At 38.0% G+C, this 16,896-nt stretch overlaps 1 protein-coding gene across 1 annotated transcript in view; it reads left to right on the top strand.

The window, feature by feature from the left end:
- Nucleotides 1-16,896, top strand: part of LOC136865997 (E3 ubiquitin-protein ligase Mdm2) — a 279,039-nt gene that overhangs the window by 259,510 nt on the left and 2,633 nt on the right. The window contains exon 8 of the mRNA XM_067142603.2: nucleotides 6,108-6,651. Within this exon, the coding sequence (XP_066998704.2) occupies nucleotides 6,108-6,651 (544 nt within the window). The remainder of the gene's footprint in view (nucleotides 1-6,107; nucleotides 6,652-16,896) is intronic.

Raw genomic sequence — 16,896 nt, 5'->3', positions numbered from 1 at the left:
CTCATCAATTCCAATTGGTAAAGTTGCAGCAGCTTTTTAAGCAGCTAAGTTAATTAGGTGACAGCGGCACCCAGTACCAAAAATATCCTGATGAGCTGCTTTCAGAACTGCTAGAACTCCATTTTTCTGTCCAGTCATAACGGAAGCAATGTCTGAACAGAATGCCAGGCAGTTCTTAATTGGGAATTTAATCAATTCCAACTGCGACAGTAGCAGCTTTCCTATGTTGTTCCCTGTCGAATCCTCTTCCAATGCTGGTACCGATAAAACAGTGCTTTTAATTCTTTTTCGGGCAGCATCATAAAAAGTAACCGCTGTGGGATAGAACTTTGTATCGGTATTATTACTTCCATCTGTCGACGACAAAATTGGACTACGGTATTCTGTAAACAAATAACAATGTCCTGTGTTCCAGTACACGCCATTTCGTTTAGGATACATGTTGTTTTTGTGCAACCACAACCATACTTTTTTGCGATTTCCGACGTAGGAAACATCTTTCTGAACAAAGCTTCTGCATGATCAGGTGCACTCAATGGAATGTTGTGTTCCAATAAAAAATAAGTAAACACTCGGCCTTGATTACATCGTAAACATTGTCTCCAGCTTTGGCACAAGAGCAAGGTTTATTTTCTGTTGTCTTCCTTAGATTTCAAATGACCAAGATGTTTGTCACATTTTCTAGATTTCAGTATACATAAGAAACTCAAAGAATAAATTTCTCTAAACACCTGATGATAATGTTTTTCGTAGATTTACTCATGATTACCTGACCAGCTCCATGGCTAAATGGTTAGCGTGCTGGCCTTTGGTCGCAGGAGTCCCGGGTTCAATTCCCGGCAGGGTCGGGAATTTTAAACCAGAATTGGTTCATTTCACTGGCACGGGGCTGGGTGTATGTGTCGCCTTCATCATTTCATCCTCATCCAGACGTGCAGGTCGCTTACGGGCGTCAAACCAAAAGACCTGCATCCGGCGAGCAGAACGTGTCCTCGGACACTTCTTCTTCTTCCTTTTGTGACGCCGTCTCCCTCCGAAGGGTTGGCGATCCAATTGATTATGATTACACGCAAAACGGCAGCACGGAAGATTTCTATCGACGTATGTCCATACCACCGCCACAAGTCTTTCAGCCAGGAATTTCTCTGTCTTCCCACAGATCTTTTCCCATCAATCTTCCCTTGAATGATCAGTCAGAGAAGTTTGTATCGTTCACCTCCAGTGATGTACCAGAGGTAGCTGAGCTTACGCTCCTTGATGGTTATGAGAAGCTCTTTCTTCTTGGTCAAGATGTTGAGGACTTCTTCATTTGTCTTCTTTTTTACCCAAGATATTCGGAGTATTCTTCTGTATAAGTACATTTCAAAAGATTCAATGCGCTTCTCCAATATAGGGCTAAGCGTCCTCCCTTCGAAACCATACAGAAGGACAGGAAAGACATAACAACGTAGCATTCAAACTCTGAGCTGGAGGTTGAGTTCTTGGCTGGTGAATAAGGTCCTCATGGTTTGAATATATTTTTTGCTTGTCCAATCCTGGATAAGATTTCACATTTTGAATCACAATGCTGGTTCACTAGAGTTCCAGTATTTGATGGAAGATACTTGTTGGACGATGTTGTTGTTGATGTAAAGGGAGGCCTGTTTTGGTGTTTTCGAGACTACAATCAGCTTGGTCTTGTTAATATTCAAGGATAAACCGTAGGTTTCACTGGTCCTCACGATGTTGTTTATAATGATTTGAAGATCACTAAGGTTGCTGGCTAACACAATCGTGTCATCAGCAAATTGGATGTTATTAATGACATAGCCATTGATCTTGGTACCTAGATTAACATCTTCCATAGCTTCTCTGAACACAGCTTCCAGAGTAGATGTTGAAAAGGAGTGGGGACAGGACACATCCCTGGCGGACACCTCTTCGTATAGCCATGTCCTTAATGGTAGTTGCTTCTATTTTGACCTCTGCCGTTTGATTCCAGTACAGATGGGTTACGAAGATCACCAACATCTACACCAGTAGATTTTAAAATCTCAACAAGTTTTGCATGAGATATGCAATCAAAAGCTTTTCGGTAGTCGATGGAACAAGCGTGCACATCTACATTCATATCTAGGCATCTCTAGGTCAAAACATTCAAGGAGAAAAGAGCCTCACGAGTACCCAGTCCATTCCTAAAACTGAACTGAGTATGTCCAACTTGGCGTTCGCATTTGAGGTAGATTCGAGTGTGGATGATACGCAGAAATACCTTTAGTACATGGGACATTAGGCTGATCATACGATAATCACCACAATGTGATGCATTAGCCTTTTTAGGTACATTGACAAAAGTAGATCTTAGCTAGCCAGATGGAATTCTACTAGATTTATATATTGCGATGAATAATGTAGTTAGCAGCTCTAATCCTCTGCCATGGCCTTCAGCAATGAGTTTGAGAGTTTCTGCATGAATCTTGTCTGGACCTACAGCTTTTCCATTCTTCTGGAGTTTGATTGCATACAGTACTCCTCTTCGGTTATATTTGGACTTGTTTCGCTGCCTTCACCAATAAAAGGTGGTTTGTCTGGCCTTACATCGCTAAACAGTTTTTTAACATATTCTTTCCAACACTTCAACTTGTCTTCGACTCCCTCGGAAACTCCCGGCACTAAAAGCTGTACGCCATTTGATTTTTTACTCATGTTTACCGATAAACAACAATTATAAGACAAAATAAGCAACAAACACAATTCGCGTTACTCCACAACTGCATAACCTCAGCTTCATAATGCATGGCAATAAATATGACCTCTCTGTTGGCAGCCTCTAAGATGGTTTTCCGTGGTTTACCATTTTCACACCAGGCAAATGCTGGGGCTGTAACTTAATTAAGGCCACAGCCGCTTCCTTCCCCCTCCTAGGCCTGTCCTATCCCATCGTCGTCACAAGACCTATCTGTGTTGGTTCGACGTAAAGCAAATAGTAAAAAAATATATATATATATGAAGCAAATTAAGTGACGAACATAATTCACTTGTTTCTTCCTAACTACAACACAATCTACGCTTTTTAATTCATGGTAAAATAACAAAATAACTTTTTTCATATAGGACAGTAAAGATTATCGAAAGATTCAGTGCAAAGAACAAGTGAATGGTTAGGCCTATCCAAGAGTCATTCTCTTTCAACACAAACAAATCAATATCGATCAACTAGGATTCAGGACACATCTCGTATTCCCAGTTGAAGATTGTAACGATCGGATGAATATAAATCAGAGCGATGTATCGAACATTCGCTGGTCACACAGTGTGTATCTGCAGCCTGCAGAAGCTTGTTCTTGCGTGAATTTTAAATAGAAGGCCTTGGTATGCAAAATCGTAAAATATTATAGATCATCCGTAAAAATTTAAAACGCGCTGTCTTTTCGTAAATTTTACGGCAAAACCATACAAGTTGGTAAATATGAACGTGTCTCGAAATATAATAATGTTGTCTTAAAATAAAGACAGACAATTTGTATTATAAAGGTGGTGTGTTTGATAAAGGATTTCACAAGTATATACTTATAGTATTTTGTAGGTGACTGTTAGAACTCAGTTCACAGTTAATTAATATAAAGGGCTTGTAATGTGTTATATAATTGCAAATGTATATTACTCATTTCTGTTACTTTTAAATTTAATTTATATTCCTATATTAATAATTTCACAAGCACTGTGTACTTTATTTGTATTGTTTGATTCCTGTATTTAGCGTCAGTTTTGCTGTTTTTATTATCAGTGATATTGTCATAGTTATCAGTATTATGCTGTCCATCCAAGAGCAGGTTGAAAATAGTTATTCATGATCTTCATTTCCAAGAATAATTTGTGTAATTTTCACAAAATAAATATTTTTAAGGATAGATATTTATACTTACTAGAGTCTGGCTTTGTTGGAAACCTATCCATCCTTCGATATAACTTGCATGGATTTTGTTCGAAGTCAGAAATAGGTATACTTAACATCACTCATAAGGATCAAATTTGAGATGCAGTCTTCACACAGTAAATGATTCAGAAATGGCATTTTTAATATAAATTTAGTTGAGGTATTTCTTGCCATTTAGGGCCGCTTCAACCATCTGCCGGTAAATTGGGTGGCAACTGCACGGGAGGTAAGCTACCTGGGGTTGTAAATTAGCTGGTACTTTGGCTTGTGTGTAACCACCTCTGCGCAAGCGCTAGTTAGCTACCCTGAGCTAGACACCAATATACAGGTTTGGATAGACTGATTTCCAGCGATTTCTCGCTTTCGACTGAGGCGCTATCGATCGTTAGATGCACGAAGCTCATTTCAATTGTCTTATTTTCCTGTGCTTGCATCTGCTAATTATCAACAACAAGCCTAATATAAGGAGATGTTAAGAGTTATGGACAACGATTTATGTGAAGCTTTCATGAGGTTAATCTATGAGCTTCAAAAATACCTAATTGGGATTAAAATCTCGAGATTTCATTTTCTTACACCAGTTATAACCTGCCATGTAAGGCAGCATTTTGGAAAGTATTCTCGTAGTAGATTGGTCAAGTAGCTCGCTCCTTAATGTAAGGTACGGAGGTTCTCTATGTCTTTCTAATTTACGTTTAAAAATTTATTTTTGTTCCCTGCTGTTGTTGTTAACTCTCTTTTACTTGCTTCCATATATGTATATACACACATCTTCCTTATGGACTTACTGCCTCTGAGCATTCTATCTGCAGGCTTCTGTGAATTGATTAAGTATCTCCACGATCCTCTATTTGCAACTAGCTCTGTGACCTCGTTCAGTTCCACATGCTTCTATTTATTGATAGTGCATTTAATTCTAATGTTTAACTTCATGAAAATAAAGTTGGAAGATACTGTAAATGTAAGGAACTAATTGGGGTAAATATCCATTCATAGGAATAGGAATTTGGGAATTGAATAGTTTCCAATTTCTTTGAAATCATTTATGGGTAAACAACTGGTAGGGAATCTGCTACCTGGCCGACAGTCCTGTATGCTTTACTACTATAATGATGATCGGAATTAATCATAACATCACTTACTATAAGTAGCACACATATAAAGCATTTTCCTAGTAGACATAATATTTTGGTTAAACATTTCATTGAAATATATTATTAACAAAAGAACGTATGAAAAGAGTACAACACTAATAATGAAATTAAAAATATTTGGCATAATGAAGACGAACCTGCGTACCTCATATTACGAAGCGAGCGTGTTAGCCGTTACGCTACGAGAACGCTTGGGGTGATTGAGGTATATATACAAACTTACACCTGGTGTCTGATAGTTGAAAAATTAAAATTAGAAAATTAAAGGTTATTTGAGATGATGCCCAAATAGGTTTTGATTTTGTATCCTTGTAGTTTCTTTGTGAAAGCTTGACATAGTAAATGTGTCCCTGGCGCTGTAGATACGAGAGGCTGGTGTGACCATTGCAACTCAGGGGAAGCTTTAATGTTCAAAATTCTGCAATACAACATCAGTCACTGTTGCGGTATCATGCTTCTATCGATATACTATGCTAGTTTAAGCTGTATGTCACCAGAAATATAGTTAATAATGTTTGGCTCTCAAAACTTGCCCGGCAGTTAAAGTCTTATCGGGCCCTGGAAGTGGCCGATAAATTACACACCGGGTAACTACAATTTATGCTGCTGATAGCACTACCCGGGCGTGGTCGAACGGAAATATCGTTTTACACGGAGGGCAAGTTACGCCCTACTTTACCCAGAGGTGGTAGAACTGGCCCTTAGTTAAATTAATTATCTCGAGGTTAGTTGCACAGGGACCTTCTTGTTAATGTGGACACGAGAGGTTGAGGCGCAACTACGAAAATTAATTTATCAGTATAAACTGCAAGATTTTCAAACTCGAAAGCTTGTTATCATCATTCAGTGTCATTAAAGTCAACCTCAGTACGATAGCTACTGATGCATTTACCTTATTATTTATAACCCCTGTTTAGTCTTTTCTAGGTGATGAGATATATTCTAGCTAAAATGTAGAAATTATTTTCTAAATTATGAACTGTGTCTTTTATTTAAGTATTTTGAGTGTCTTTATGAAAGTATCTTTTATTTTCTAGTTGAGGAAAGACTTCCTACCACCTCGACCACAACGGCGTAGATCAAAAAAGAAATCAACCCCTTCATCTCTGCCATCCAATAGAAACCATTGTGAAACAGATAAAAGCAATTTGGACAATAGATCACTGGAAGCTGCGAGCAATTTGGGCAGTATATCAGCAGAAGCTGCAAAGAGTTTGGGCAATGCATCCGTGAAAGCTGCAAGCAATTTGGACAATAGATCAGTGGATGCTGCAAGCAATTTGGACAATAGAACAGTGGAAGCTGCAAGCAATTTGAACAGTAGATCAGTGGAAGCTGCAAGCGATTTGAACAATAGGTCAGCAAAATTTACATCAGATATAAGAGGAGATAGTGGTTATCCGTGTTCAGAACCTGGTTCACCTCAGGCTTCTACCAGTCAGCAGTTCCCTGTATCCAGTGAAGGCCCTGACCTGTGTATCACCTGTGTGACAAGACCAAAGAATGGCATATTTGTACATAGAACGGCAGGTCACATCTGCTGCTGTTACGAGTGCGCAGTGAAAGTGTGGAAGAAACTGGGTAGGTGTCCTCTTTGTGCTGGGAAAATTAACAATGTGCTTCAAGCTTTTATACGATAATTCTTCATCAGTTAGTTGACCTAACATTACTTTCTTTAGACTTATGTTCCTACAGATCTCCATAAATAGTGCAATCTGTTTCTGTATTTATGATTTTACAGTATGCGCCAATACAAACAGTACTGAAAATGTATATTATTTTTCTTTTCCCAGCCATATCTGCTCTTTTTAATTAGCTGCTCCCAAATTTGTTTGGGTTTGACACATGTAGTCCTGAGGCAGAAGACTTTTCTTTCCTTCACCAGATCTGTTGGTGCCCCTTCCTTTTGCAAGACAGATTCAGGAGATCTTTTCTAGGCCGCCTTCGGCTTTCCTCTTCTTCTGCTCAGTTCCTCCATGTCTAAGGAACCATGCACGAAATGGGATTCATTTCATCTCATTCTATCTCCATACCGATGAAACTGCTTCTTTTGAAGCTTCTTGCTGATTGGAGTGGCCTTAAACATTTCTCGCTGGTGTTCATTTTCATGTGCAGTTGTATATCATGCATCTGTTTCCTGTTTAATAAACATAACTCATAATATCAACGTTCTTTTTGAAAACATGTTTGAAAATGATTTCCGTTATGTTCCAAACAATACCTGAAATGTTTGCGTAGATTTTGAAACATGTTTGCAAAATTAAAATTGCTGCAAGTTACAAAAAACACTGCAATGTTTTCTTTCAAATATGCAGTTATTTGCATTCTCCTGAAATACATACTCGTTTCTTATATTCCTTATCAGGTGATGTAAGGTCAGAATAATACAATGGTTAAGGATAAATCTATTCCACAGGAAATTATGGATTCACCAGATTTTTCCCAGAAAAAAAATTGAGTGAGTTTCTAGCAGTGTTGCACATGACTCCATCTTTTTAGAATCACCGAGTGTAGTGTGTGATGTTTCGTGCACAACAAAATCTTTTTAAACCCATCAGAAATGGTGAAAAATGTTTCAATGCTGATCCTGGATAGCTATCATAGGATGTTCACCATCATCTTCCACAAAATACGGGCCTAGTACACCTTTTGTAGATTTGGCACCCCATAATGGTACACGTGCAGAATGAGGGGGTTTCTGAACATCTGACTGTTCAGAACTAAGGTAGCGAGTTCTCTCTCTATTCAGGTATCCGTCGAGATGAAATTGACATTTGTCACTATACCTTATGTTAACTCGTGGACCGTGGACGGCGTAAGACATTTAAGCTCGCTCCTATGCTGCGCTCGTGGACGGCGTAAGACGTTTTAAGGTTCCGCGCCAATTCAATGCTGTTTATATTCGTCATTTATGCATTCTTACACCTTAGTCAGCGTTACTGATTGTAGCAGGAAGTTGGTTGACCATTTTGAGATAACCCTCGAACCCATGTTTATCTTAGCTGTTTTAGCGGGGAAATCTCAGCACTTCCTCACGTGTCAAGTCGGTACTTGAGATTCCGATGCAGTGCGTGTTGTTCTTACTGAGTGTAGTATAATGGCTTATAAAACAAGGTTTCTTACGAAAGATTAATTATTAGATATTGTTCACAATGATTATTCTGGTGATGAACTTATTCCTGAAATAGACTCAGATAGTGAGAGTGACGAGAAAATTCTGATTCCCGAATCCGATAAGCCTATAGAGGAAAGTGAAGTGCCTGATACATATCATCCTAGTTATTGTCCACCTGTTCCATCATTTACAGAGAATTCAGGTATACACGTTCAAATAGAAAATAAGGAGGATATTTTGAGGTACGTGAGTATTTTCATGAATGACGAATTTCATCAGTATGTGTGTGAGCAGACCAATCTATACGTGAGCCCCGGCCTTTCACAAAGAATTCGATCATGCAATCGTGGAAACCGATTAGTCCAAAATCCTGATATAAAAATGTACTGGACCGAAGATCCTGTTTTTCATAATCCGATATTTTCTAAAACAATGTTCCGAATACGCTTCCTTCATATTCTTTAATTTCTTCACTTCAGTGACAGTAATCATTATGCCGAAAATACAGATAGGCTGTATAAAATTAGATGTATTTTGAAACCTGTGACACCAGATATCACACCCTAAATATTTACCAGAGGTAAGCACAAAGTATCATTTTTCTAACATTTATAGTTTAGGAGTAATTGTAAATTGTATTAAGTGATGCACGTCAAGAGGGCCGGGCGTGAAAATGGATGGTCCAGGCATTCAAGTGTCACGCTCAGAAGCAGATACTGAACGTGTTAAACATTGCTGGTATGAAAGATGGCATCACTTAAATGCTTTCGAAATCCACCCAATACTTTGAACAGTTAACGTATGGATGTTGCATACGTATCTGTTTTCATAGCTGTTCACCAAAGACTTGTCCTTGGAAACTGTTAATACCTATAGGTGGGCCGGCGTAAGGTTGCACGTGACAGCTTCGCAAAATGTTGGTCCACTGCAATGGCGCATGAAGCGATGTTGCCGCCATGTCAACAGCTGATTCCATGACACATGAGTTTTTAGAAATATGGGAGAAATGCTTTTATCTTCTCAATGATACACAATACAAATGAAATCGCCCGACAACAATCACACTTTTAACACAGATTAAATTTCAAAGAATATATACTATCACACAAAATATTACAAGATAAATCTACTACGAAGTTCTTATTAGCACGATATTAGAAAATACAGAAGAAATCGGCCGACAAGAATCTCGCCTTAAGTATTCGGGAGATAGTAGGTTCGAACCCCACTGTCGGCAGCCCTGAAAATGGTTTTCCGTGATTTCCCATTTTCACGCCAGGCAAATGCTGGGGCTGTACCTTAATTAAGGCCATGGCCGCTTCCTTCCCACTCCTAGCCCCTCCCCTTCCATTCGTCGCCATAAGACCTATCTGTGTCGGTGCGACGTAAAGCAACTAGCAAAAAAAAAATATCTTGCTTTAAATGAACCAATAAATATTACTATAATATATACCGATGTTAACACAAGGGATTTCGAGTAAAATCTATTAAATTTACAAAAATTCAGAAACCGTATTCTTCTTACCTTATTCACATGGTAGAGGCTCGATACCTTCCAGATCATTGCCATGACTACTGTCGCCTTTGTTGTCGTCGTCGTCCAGGCAGATCATAAACTCCTGACAGTCACTGATGATGCCATCTATTGTCGTTGGCGAGTTAATTAATGTTGTGACGTGGCTAACTTTCTTCCTCCATGAAGCGACATCTACTTCAACAATACCCTCCAGGAACAGTCTTTCCCCTTCAGTAGTAGTGAAGGGCTTGTTATTTGTGTGTACATAATGTTTCACTTCATTCCATACCAATTCAATAGGGTTGAAGTGACAGTGCTATGGCGGTAACCTAACAACCTCATGTCCTTTATCCTTCGTTACCTCATCGACTACATACATTGTTTGTTTTCCTTCATCAGTGTATATAAGGCTAATTTAGTTATACCCATATATGCTGGGATATTTCTTGCCTGCAGCCATTCCACTAACAGTTTTCTATGGGCACTCGAAATAGGGGTCTTGTATGCTATTACCGAGTGGGAAGATGCGTTGTCCATAACAGTGACAGAAGGGTCTTTGAGCTGTTGCAGGAGCTTCTTAAACTAATCTAAAAAGTGAACACTATCCTTATCAAATAGAGAATATGTCTATTTGGTATTCTGATATATTAATATTAATTTATTATAGCTGATTATGTCCCTTAGGGGACGAAACATGTACTAATATAGTAAACGATAAATTGTATTGAATAGGCGGACCACTTGTTTATAATATTTAAGTTTATCTTAAATTGATATTTAGAAATTTCATGATCCGTATTGAAGTGGGATTACAATAATTGAAATTACTAGGGGTCCTCCTATTCAATACAAAGATATTTATTATGTGAATTAATCACATATTGTTCACATGAGGTATTAGTATTGAATAGGAGGACCCCTATTAATTTCAATTATTGTTATCTTAAATTTTCTCTACTTGATATATAGTCAATACAGGATTATTGTTATTAGAAATGAAGTTATTAAAGCTTGTTACATGTAACACTGTCCATATCTTCGTGATAATCACCAGTTTTTTCAATCGGAACATTAGAAGACCACCTTTCACAATTCCAATGGATGAACTTGCGTGCGCTATTATTAATCTGTCGCCCCTTCCATTCGGCTGAATACCGGAGCTTTTAGGACTGTCATCAGTCCAAGATTTAACAATGCACTCCCTACAATTCACCCATATCTCATCTATCCACATTACCTCGTGGAGATCCTTACCGACAAGTTTATTCAGAAAAATACTCCTAGCCATCACAATGTGCGACTTTTCAAGCAGCACTTTTCTTCCTTTCAGTTTTTTTTTAAATCTGAAACCTATGGCTCGCAGTACCAATTTTAAGGAGATTTTACCCTCGGAGAAAAGATTTTCCTGCCCAAGGGAGACTAGTAATTTTGCCACGATATGGTATTCCTTCCTGCTGTAATAATCGTAGTGTCTCCGTATAACAAAAGGTCCCCACTATCAGCCCCATTTCAGCTACTTCTAGGTGCCCCAGTCCCTTTTTCTTCAGTTCCTGGAGGCAAACACCTTTCTCAATAACAGTACGCTTTGAAAGCCCTAATGTTTGACATTCTACAACTTGATCTGCTGGAACAGAGGGATGACCATGCAAGCGTACGAATTCCCTCTCCCTCTTGTAAAACTTGCGAGTTCTCCACACTGGTTCACATGCCTGCTATTAAGGGACACTCCTCAGCGCAAAGGATTGTCACTTCGCGATTTATTACTATGTTGTCGTTTCCGTAACATTGCACTGCACTAGTTACAAAAAAAAACTTAACAATTACCTCGCAAAGAAAACACCCCTGTCGTCAACGTACAAATCGCACCTGACCTCATGCTTAGCAATGACAGACAAACAGCAACACTTCAATACTGAAGTAAAGGTAGTTATGGATGATACCACTATACTAGCCATTTTGCCAGCAACCAAATGAAAATAGTTCATCTTTATTTTGCAGCTTGCTTAAACATTACATTTTTTTAAATAATGCTCATGTTTTTGTGTGTAAATAAAAGGTTATACACACTATACGAAATTAAATATGAACTAATACGTGTAAAATGCATAACTGTATCTGACATAAAAAGTAGTAGAATTGTCGTTCTGATTGACGGGTAACATTCTTCAAATTTTATTTATTTATTTTAGTGGTGCCAACTTGAACTACAACTGTCAAGTGCAACCTTGTGCCAGCCCACCTATATGTTAGGAGCTGCCTGTTGTCATTGTTTGTAATAGAAATAGGCCGACCTTTGTAACCCTTTTCATTGATTGAGGCCGCTATACTGTGCAGTGAAACTTGTTGGCAAATTGTTCATTCACTGTGTTACTTGGTGGAGTTTTGCGAAACCTATCATGAATTTCATTTGAAACTTGGGACCATTTGTACTTCTTAGCCTTCATGATTGGAAATATGGTAGTACTCTACAATAAATACCTTTTCCTCTGTTGTGAGAACCTTTTTAGTAACTTTTCACTACATTATTCATCAACAATACAACAGTGAGTTCTGTTGAAGAAACGATGGCTGGATGTGTTACACACATACACAATATTTATACGAGAATTTCAGTACTGTTTGTTTTGACGCATACTGCTTTTCATGAAGTAGCGAGTTTCTAAATATTTATCCGGTATGAGGATGTTCATTTGAAGCAGAGGTGAATCGATAGGAAACAGAAGGTGAATAGAGGTTGAAAAATTGCTCTAGCTAGGCTATAAGGTAACCAATTTAAGTGAAGGGGAAAATAACTGCTCATACTCAAGCAGTACAATTTTGTTGCAGATATCTTCAATAATGATTTTGTAGATTGTAACACAGCAATCCTTAAGAAAGCTAGAGTTGTCAGCATATCTCGACTGTCAAGAAGCTGGCTGACACAAGTCTTTGTTTTTTTGTTTTTTTGGCATAATAAAATTGATCTCTTATTAACACCATCTTAAACATTGATTCATTCATAAATAACATTATTACCTTCTTATATTTATCCAGAAAGCCCCATAGAGTCATTAGGTTTCTCTCCTCATTGGTCAACCGTTATGCCTTCTATAAATATTTTACTATGCTACTGAATTTTTTTAGATTAATTCCAGAGTGGAATACTTGCCTGAAAAGTTAATACATACGGTTATCCTTTGAGTTGAGTGTCATTATCACTAGAACCTGTGAGTTGTTTTTGAGTAGTGAAATAATTCCTTAATTAATTAATGTAGGTTTTCATGGCTCATTGTTTTAAAATAATGAATAAGTTTAACTGGATTAAAGTCACATATTTTACGACATTAAACAAAGCAGAGTTTTCCGCCAAATTACATTGGCCTTCATCAGGGCATATGAAGGTCTGCTTCTGACAGTGAGCATAAAAATTCTCCAAAGAAGGCAAATGCCAAGGCCCTCTACTAACTGGATAATATAGTCGTGACTTCCACAATTCCGCCAACAGTTGTCATAGATAGCCAAGGCATCACTGAAGAAGCATACTATTGAAATCAGGAGTGAGGTCGTTTTTCCGTTGCTTTCATCACCGAGCCAGAAGTAACTAATACATATCAGTCCGCCAAGCGCACTGAAATTTATAAATAATAAAACTGAAATGCATGCACCAACCGACCCTATAAGCGTTTTTTTTTTTTTTGCTAGTTGTTTTATGTCGCACCGACACAGATAGGTCTTATGGTGACGAATGGAAAGGGAGGGGCTAGGAGTGGGAAGGAAGCGGCCGTGGCTTTAATTAAGGTACAGCCCCAGCATTTGCCTGGTGTGAAAATGGGAAACCACGGAAAACCATCTTCAGGGCTGCCGACAGTGGGATTCGAACCCACTGTCTCCCGATTACTGGACACTGGCCGCAATTAAGCGACTGCAGCTATCGAGCTCGGTAAGCGATATTTTCACACCATTCATAACAGGTACTGGGTTCATAGGGTATGGTATTACTAGCATCGCTCATACCTCGGTCACTTTCATATTGTCAAAGTCAAAGATGAGACTGAGACAGGTCAGTTAAAGTAACAAATTTATTCTAGCCCATACCAGAAGACATAGTGAATACTGAAAAAACACTGAATCTCACCAGCAAAGGCATTTCCCGACTTGTTTATGCTTATAACTACTTTTAATGTTAGTATAATCGAACACCTATATGTTGGTTCTCAGCTCATCTCTCAACCCCCTGTTTGGCTAGGGATGAGCATATTGCTTATTTAAAGATAAAACATGGTTTGATTGCCAAATGAAATTCAGCTATGTATATCATTTCTGTCCAGTAATTTCTTATTGGTATATCATGTTGTCATTTTTACTGTGTGGAGTGGCCGTACGTGTTGACATGCCGTGGCAATGGAGCCAAACTCTGAATTTGGGAGATGAGCTAAACCGAACTCCACCATTGACTGTCCTGAGAATGGTTTTCTGTGGTTTTCCACTTTTACTTCTAGGCAAATGAAGCCAGTTCCTGTTCATAAGCTACAGCCAGTTCTTTCCACATCCTTACTTAGTTTCATTCACCATAATTCATTTCCAATTAATTAATGAAGAAAAGGTTCCACCTAATCGATACTTTCTCTTTTATTTAGCATTAGGCTATTTAAAAAGACATTAAAAATGACCGCAGAACATGTTTCGAATGCGTTGCATTCATCATCAGCTATTTACATTTAGCTTAGGTAAAAATAGCTTAAAAATGATATCGTAATTTACATTAAACATTAAAAAACATCAAAAAGCCGATGTTAGTAGAGCGCATGTAGGTGGAAGGGGGTTGGGAAGGGGAGGGTGCATTGAAGGCGGTTGTTAGTTGGATACTAAACTTAATATTAAAAACACGTATTGGGCTAAAAAGTCTTAGGTTCACTATAAATCTTGTGAGTTTTTCCAATAAAATCACTTGCTACTGAAAACTTGTAGATTCTTTGGTAAAATGCTCCTGTTGAATTGTTTGTAAAATGTTTGTCTTCTTAAAACAGCATCTGGTTTTTTTCCCATCACTTGTCTCTTAATAGGTGGAAAGGTGTGGCTTGTTGATGAATGAAGTCTACTGTATGGTGTTTAAAAGACTTGTTAACAATTGGATCGTCTGTATTATGATCTGTAACCGGCAGAAAAAGATTATGTCAATTAGTTTTGGTCGTCCAGAAACATAATGGCTAGGGAGGCTATTAGTGTTTGAAGGTATGGAAATATGAACTTACCCTTGTCCTGTTTGTTTACTTTACTTCCCGTGCTGCGGGAGTAGGTTTGTTTCAGCTGTCTTCGACCTTGTGTTGTAGCGGTGTACTGTGGTCTGTGAGCTAACTTGGTTAGGAGGGAGGGGGGGTAGCGAGGACGTGTCGTCATTTGCTGTTTCGGGCGGAGAGGTGGCTACTTTCCGTGAAGTATCGGCCTCGTGATTGCTTAGTGCGTTCACTGGGCGTGTTTGATTCCTTCGTAGTAACTCCATGTATCTCAATATGTATTCGAATAAGGGGTTTCTCTGCTCATTTATTTCATTTAAGTTCTTGTCCCTATTAATTGACTTGTCTAAAAATATGTGAATGCTTTCTAGACTGTTCATTAGTTCATTAGTCTTCCCTTGTTCAGTCTATTGAGAATTACTAGGTCTTGTTTAATATCTGTAAATCTATGGCCTGTTTCATTCATATGTACTCCCATTGCAGAGAACCTTCTATGTTTCTCTGCATTGACGTGTTCTAGGTACCTTATTGTGAAATTGCGTCCTGATTGTCCTATGTATGTGGCCTTGCACTGGTTGCATATCAATTTGTAAACACCTGAATCCTGGAAGCACTCTTCACTGTTCCTATTAACCATATTATGGTTGAAAAACTTATGTCTCGTGCTGTTGTTTGTTGAGAACGCTACTTTGGTATCGTGTTTCTTAAATAAATTGGTAATTGCATAAATATTAGGGTTGTTGAAGGTAAACCTCACGTACTTTTTTGTTTGCTCTGATTGTTTTGTTAAATTTGTTTGTAGTTTGCGTTTACGTTTAGTAATTAACCCGTTAATAGTTTTTAGACTAAAACCGTTAATGAGGGCCTGTTGTCGGATAAAGGCTAGTTCTTTATTCCTCTCTTTGTTATTTAACGGGATTTCAAAGGCCCTGTTAATGAAGCTGTGATAGGCAGATTTTTCCTGTGAATCGGGGTGTAGAGAATTGTTATGAATCGTAGTTGGAGTGAATGTAGGTTTTCTTTAAATTCCGAAATGAAATTGGTTGTCTTTTTTAGTTGTAGTAACGTCTAAAAAATTGATCGAACCGTTATTTTCTTCTTCAACGGTAAACTGTATATTAGGATCTAAGGTGTTCAAAGTGAGCAAAATGCTAAGACTATCATTAAGATCCTTGTCAATTATAGCATATGTGTCATCAACATAGAGTACCCACAAATCAAGCCCTTTGATATGGTCTACGATATAGGAATGTTCCAGGTAATCCAAATATATGTTTGCTACTATGCCTGAGGCTGGAGTGCCCATGGGGAGGCCATCTTGTTGATAAATCTTGTTGTTAAATAAAAAATAGTTCTGACTAAGTACGAATTTAAGGATTACTATAAATTCTTCTATTTCGGATATGCTTATCCTTTTGTGTTCTAATAGGTTAGTTTTTATGATTTTAATCGTCTTCTCTATGGGGATATTAGTATACATATCTTTTATATCGAAAGAACATATTGAGTGAGAGGATTTGAGCTTAAAGTTCTTAATTTTCTTGTAGAACTCGCTAGAATTGTTTACGGCTGTGTTAGAATAGAAGACATATTTTTATTGTTAAGAACTTGTGGATGAATTGTGATGTTTTATATGTGGGGCTCTTACGGAAATTGATTACAGGTCTGATACGTATATCTTTTTTATGCAACTTGGGCAAGGCTCTTGCAGTAGGAAGTCCTGGGTTCATATTTACTAACTTTTGTGATTCCTGCTCACTAAAAAGGAAAGTATTTTGTTTAAGTATACTTTTCAAATATCTTTGAATCCGTGGGGTAGGATCTTTACTTACGATTTTGAACTTGTTATTATTTTTAAAAGTTTTGGTTTTCTCGATATAATCGGTTTTATTTAGAATAACTGTTGATTCTCCCTTATCAGCTTTAGTTACGATTACGTCACTTTGCCTGATTTTTCGTTGTAATGGGAGTACATATGACTG

This window comes from Anabrus simplex, chromosome 3, assembly GCF_040414725.1.
Source record: "Anabrus simplex isolate iqAnaSimp1 chromosome 3, ASM4041472v1, whole genome shotgun sequence".
NCBI classification, from domain to species: Eukaryota; Metazoa; Arthropoda; class Insecta; order Orthoptera; family Tettigoniidae; genus Anabrus; species Anabrus simplex.
This window is presented reverse-complemented; position numbering and strand designations above follow the sequence as displayed.